At 28.9% G+C, this 6,384-nt stretch overlaps 1 protein-coding gene across 1 annotated transcript; it reads left to right on the top strand.

Moving 5' to 3' along the window:
• The first annotated feature begins 664 nt into the window (after positions 1-664).
• LOC107940550 (serine/arginine repetitive matrix protein 1) lies at positions 665-1,941 on the top strand. The gene has a single exon (XM_016873995.2). The coding sequence runs from the start codon at positions 1,123-1,125 to the stop codon at positions 1,714-1,716; it is 594 nt and encodes a 197-aa protein (XP_016729484.2). The 5' UTR covers positions 665-1,122; the 3' UTR covers positions 1,717-1,941.
• The last annotated feature ends 4,443 nt before the right edge of the window (positions 1,942-6,384 follow it).

Below are 6,384 nucleotides of genomic sequence, written 5' to 3'. Positions count from 1 at the left end.
TTGCTCAACGGCCTGAACCGTCTTGCTGCGGTATGTCGCCGGCAACACATTATGCATGCCATGCCACAAGTGTTGTTCTCTCTTTTCACAGTTAGCGGGACAACCTAGAGTGGGATGCAGCGACTTTTGAAGACAAAAGGAAAGGGATTTAAATTGAAAAGATTCAGTACATAATCCCAACAAAATGGCTTTTCAAACTTTGTTTATCTGCTATTCACCGAAAAAGGGCCCCATCCTTTTTGAATCTCTTCTCACTTTAACATGTGCTTTCTAATCTTAACCTTCATCTCCCTTTTTAACTCATTCATAATCTAATGCCAAAAGGCAATAGCACAAAGAAAACATTATACTGAATATCAGTTTGGACTAAGCTTTCGAGTTCTTGTTTTTCTTTTGCCTGCTGGCTGCTACATCAATTCTTATTTTATATAGTGAAAAAAAATCAGTCGTGAAAGGGACCTAATGATCTTTTTTTTTTTCATCATAATAATGTTGAGAGTGCGAGTAATGAGATTGTTGTCCATTGCTTCTACTTTTAATGAAGGCAAAAACAAGGGAATAATAATACCCTATCCTACCGTTGCTTGCAATATATCATAGCCTATCATCACAATCAATGATTGTGTTTGGTAAAATTTTTGAAATTTTCATACTTCAAACATGGTTATAAAAATAATAAATTCATTGTTTATGACAAATCAAAAAATCCCAAATCAAAGGAAAATCCCTCCTCTGATTTCGAATAACATGCCCAAAAGTCTAGCTCAAGAACTGACCACATGTTTGAATCTTCTTCCTCATTCACTTTTCCCCTGTTTTTACTTTTTTTTTCCTTATAAAATCATAATTGAAAGGCATCATAAGTGATTATGTCTAAACGAAACTATGCCTTTGTCATATTCTGAATACTGAACCACAAGTCAAAACTTCAATACGTCAAAGGACCCACCAGCCCCACCTTCATGCCTTTAATCCCGCCGAGACTCAGCTTTCCTAATAATCCTCATATCATAAATATAGATAGAGACCTTCACTCACTTCACATAATCAAGCTCAGTTCCACTACGATCAGTTGTTTTTGTTTTTTTAAACTTACTTTGGTATTTGTTTTCAGTAAAAAAAATGGCGGTCGATGATTCCTTCAAAAAACCTGGAGCTGTTCCTTTTAAGTGGGAGATCCGACCCGGTGTTCCCAAGCTCCAACAACGTGAACTATCGTCACACAAAGAGAAACAACAGAAACAGAGGCAGCCACCGCCGCCGTTGCCACCACCAGCGTCGCCTTTTATAAACCAACGTTCGTTCCCAACTCCTCCACCCGGAATACAGCCAAAAGTACAAAAGCTTAAACCCCCACCAGCTGGATCCTACTACATCTTATCTCCTGAGCCCCGGAGTCACTCTTTTAGGTCTACCCCACGTACCCGATCCGGGAGTTTCCGGTTCGACCAGCCTGCCCGACTCCGGCCCGAATGTGTTCAAACGGGGTGCTTTCCGTCGCCCTTGCTTAGGCGAAAAGGGAGCAAGAGGAGGACACAAAAACTCGAACCTGAACCTGATTATGTTTCGGACCTTGAGACACGGTCGCGATGGTCGGTGTCGAGCCGAAGGTCGGTTTCACCATTCTACAGCTCGCCGGCTTCATCCTTTTCATCACTCAGGTCATCGCCCCGACCTGTGGCTGATGTTGAATGGGCCGGGTTTGGATTTTTTTGAGAGAAAAAAATTAGCTTGTATAGTGTTTTTGGCGAGAAAGTAATCAAATCATGCCTATTATATAAAGGTATGTGAAATTTGGTAATTTGATAGTTGTATATTTGACATGGGATAATTTGTTACTTCCATTTATCCTTATCAAAGGCGTAAATGATATTGCGCCCAGTAAAATTGGAATGTAATCCCAAGGTTTTGCCGTAAATTCAAGTGTGAAACTTTTTTTTATATCTCCGTTTTACTGTTCGTAAGTTTTTTCATTAACATTAATTTCATTTTTTAAAATTTAAATTTAACTTCTAATTTTAAAAATATAATATATTTTATTATTGTATCTAACATTTATTTTAAAATTATAAAATTTTAATAAATCTAAAAGAAATATTTATATAATCATCAAAGTCAGGCTACTAAAATTGATGAGTTGAAAATAGATGAAATGATAATTTTAGTTTCATCTCAAATATTTTAAGTATTTTGATTAATTAATTTAAAAAAAATATTTCATTGAATGTTTTATAATATATTTTTAGATTTTTTATCAAAAAATAAATTTTAAATAATAAAATTAAGCAAATTTGATAAAAGTCAAAATGAGAGGAAATGAGAAGATAAAGGGAGTACAGTTTAATTTTTTTAGTAAACTATATAAATAAGCATTCAACTATTAATATTTATCTTTTTGATTGCACATGTTTAAGTTTTTCTACTTTAATTATTAATGTTATCAAAATTTAATATTTTAGTCGCTCTTCGATTAAATCTATGAGAGATTTAATTTTACCTATTTCAAGTTTTGTTTGAACAGAAACATTTTTTTTTCTTGGGCTTTGGGCTACAAATGTGTAATGGAGTATTTGACAAAACGAGAGCGAATATTTCACTTGGACTCTTTTGCTCTTCAATTGGTTATATTGATGAATTTGAGGAAGCTTTATCATTTTATGAGATTGCAGAGCATTTTATAGTCTTGTTTGTTTGTTTATAAATTCTCTAGTTATCTTGGGTGTATGTTGATTGTGGTGTTACTCTCTATTAGAGTTGCATGAACTTAGCTTGTAAAAGGACTATTGGCTTTAGTTGATTGAGACATATTGTTTTAGTTGATTGATATGGTGATTGAATAAGAGTAAATTTAATAGAGACTTTGCAAATGAGAGTCATTGTGTCTAAATTACGTTAACAAAGCTTAGTTTAATTTGTTGTGTCTTCTTCCTCTTACTTTCTATTTTTACAAATTCGCATCTTTCATTCCGTTTCCGATTGGAATGAAATTTGTATATAGTTAAACTTTTCATATCTACATACTAATAGTTTTTCAAAATACTAAGAGGATTTTGACTTATTTTTTTCTATTGACACAATAATAAATTTAACTATCTAATGTTTATAAATGATATCAATTTGGTCTCAATTTTAAAAAATTTAACGAATTTAGCCGTCAATCTTGCATAGTATTCTATCAATTTAGTATTTATTCTTAAAAACTCAAAAATTAAGAAAATATAAATAAATACTTTTTTTCTAACATTAAATTTATTTATTAAAATAATAATTTTATAAATAAAACAATTTTAAAAAATACCATAAAAAAGGACTATTTCGTATAACCGTAATTTGAACAAAAAGTAACCGGAAAGTAAAAGATCCCATTCAGAATGACTCTTTTTATCATCACTTGATCAATGGGTTCACCAGAATTAATGCCAAGTACTCTTTTAAGTACCTTTTTAGAAACCGAACATTTTGTATACTCTTTGACCGTTATCACAGTTGGTGTTAGCAGTGGCATGTCTGCTGGTTGTGCTTATGGAACTGGCGGTGGCAATGGCTGATTTTGCAGCGGCAGCGGTGGTGATGCTTGCTTTGCATAAGGTTGAGATGTGGTTTATACATGATGTGAAATTAGGAGACTCGATTAATTGAGCTAAAAACCGGCCTCCATTTTTAAGTACTTGTTTTTTCTTTTTCTTAAATTAAAATTAAAATATATTAATCAAGATTAACATGTGGCCCACTTAAGTTGGATCACCAATTACAAAATTCTGTTCACACTTTGGAAAACAAAAAGAGTTAAGTAAATGACAGAAAATAGGCATGATTCATTGAGTGGCATGAATCTCTTTGTTCTTCCTTAATTATTGCATTTTTAGAAGAATGGCATGGATCACGCTATTATGAAGAAAAAAACGAATTAATTTCGTAGTGGTTTGTTTATTTAATTTTATGATAAAATATCATTTTTACTTTTAAAATTTTTAAACTTTATTATAAGATCAATTTTTTTTACATGGATATTAAATAAGTATTTATTATTATTATCATTTTATATTGTCACAATAATGAATTTAAACGGTTGATAATTGGATTAAATTTTAAAATTTTTAAAAAATAAAAAATAAAAATACAGTGTGTAAATTAAATTTTTATATCACTTAGCAATTGGGAATTTGCTATCACAAGTTGGGTTTAATCTATCATTTCTTGTGAAGTATGTGAGTCATCGAGTTGATTATTTTAGAATTGGAAGTTACAAGTTGGGAACCATTACTTCATTATCTTTCTTTCTTATACAAATATGATAAAAGGATGGATACACTTCCAATGAATTTGACCCATGCAGTATCTCATTAAAGTTGTATATTTCTTTTTAAAAAAGCACTCCATTTAGATTATTGCATAAAATTTCACTTTAATACAAAATTATTTGTGTAAATTTTCTTTAACAACATTTATTTTAATCATTTGATATACTACATGATGGATCTAGAAATACGACGACTTAAGGGCACAGTAAAAAATATTTTTTAGAAGTGCGAAATTAAATTATATATTTTTATGTTAATAATAATACAATTTCGCTATTTTAATAACTTATATCTTTACAAATTTTAGAGGATTAAATCAAATTTTTATCAATTTAGGAGGCTAAAGTACAAATTTACTATTACTAATTTATAAATTTTATAAATTATAAAAAATTTATATAAAAAATTTCATTTTAAAAGGACCACCTGCGAACTCCCTTGTATCCGCCCCTGTCATCACCCCAACATTAAAATCATAAATCCCGGTCCAATTTTAGACTATGCAGTACTCTGTACTCAAAACCTACAAGTAACCACAAAGTCGAACCAACCCATTTCTAGTGACAAATCAATAAGCAAATTTAAAAAAAAAAAGACACAAAAAGGAAATAGAGAAACAAAGAAGCAAAAAGGGAGAAGAAAACTCATCACGAGTCCACTGAACGTTTGGGGCTTCGAGTTTCTATTTGGTAAACCAAATAATAAGGGAGATAGCCATCATTGATGAAAAGCTCATGCTCTAAAAAGGAGTTTATCCGATGAAAGATGGCAATGAAATGGAGCTTTTGGTTTCAAAGCTTTACATGGATTTTTGAAAATATTGTTTATTTTTCAGAGAAATCTAAACCAGAAGATTGATAGATTCGAGGGAGAGAAGTAGCTTGTTGGTGGTAATTTTGCCCGAAGGGTGATCACGATGGCTCTGGGAGGCGAAGGCAGCGAAGTTTGGAATTTGAGAGAGCATTTAAGGTTTTTTTTAGAAGGTTCAAAAATTCTGTATATGTTACCTAAAAACTTTAAATATATATATATTATTTTCATTTTGGATAAATTTCTCTTTTTCTCCCTATTTTTTAATTATTTTATACCTTTTGTTTAAATTTATTTACTTCAGATTTTTTATATGTTTAATATGAAATTGATTATAACTAAATTATCATTTTTTTACGATTTTATTGAATTGAATTAACATTTAATGTTAGAATATTACAATTTCTTAATATTAACTTGTTAAACTTAAATTATAGGTTTTAAAAAGACATGTAGAAATAATATTTGTTAAATTAAATTTATATATTTTTAAATATAATAAGAGCAATTACATTAATTGATTAAGATAAAACAAACATAAATATAACATTATAAAAAATCAAATATTAACAATTTGACAATAAAATAAATCAATTTAACAATATATATAAAATAAAGAACCTATAAAAATTATTAGTAATATTATTTAAAATATAATAAATTAATATTAATATTTAAACAATAATGAATATTTGTATTGTTTTAATATTAAATATGTTTATGATTAAATAAAATTAAATATTTTAAAATCAATTTTTAAGTTCATTACTTTTACAAATGAATCATTAAATAATTTAAATAAAATTAATTAATTCACGCATCGCACAGAAATATAAATATAAATCTATAAATAATTAGTAGTTATAACTTATAAGCTTCCAAACACATGGCTCCAAACGTGAGTGTCACAATATTTTGTTTGAGAGGTCAATGAGATTTACTCTTTTCTTAATTCTTTCCTTTTGTTTACTCCCATATTTTTTTATTTTTTTATTTTGTTTGTTTATTAATTATTGATTACATTTAAATTATTATAATTTTAATTATATATATTATGTGCAAGGTATGAATAGATTGTATTTGTTAATCTAAATAATTTTTATATAGCATATATATTATGATAAAAAAATTTAAAATATAATAAATGACAAATAAAATCTTCAAAATTTAATAAATAATATTTTTGTTGACACAATGTCTAAAACTACTTATAATCTTTCCCGAACACATAAATAAGAGAATAATACGCTTTAAAGTACTTAAATCTACGTTT

The sequence above is a fragment of the Gossypium hirsutum genome, chromosome A05, assembly GCF_007990345.1.
Source record: "Gossypium hirsutum isolate 1008001.06 chromosome A05, Gossypium_hirsutum_v2.1, whole genome shotgun sequence".
Classification (NCBI taxonomy): domain Eukaryota; kingdom Viridiplantae; phylum Streptophyta; class Magnoliopsida; order Malvales; family Malvaceae; genus Gossypium; species Gossypium hirsutum.
The sequence above is the reverse complement of the archived record's forward strand: the minus strand, read 5'-3'. Positions and strand labels throughout refer to the sequence as shown.

Excerpts from the sequence above, each read along its gene's own strand:
- LOC107940550 (XM_016873995.2), top strand. The coding sequence starts at position 1,123 with ATGGCGGTCGATGATTCCTTCAAAAAACCTGGAGCTGTTCCTTTTAAG.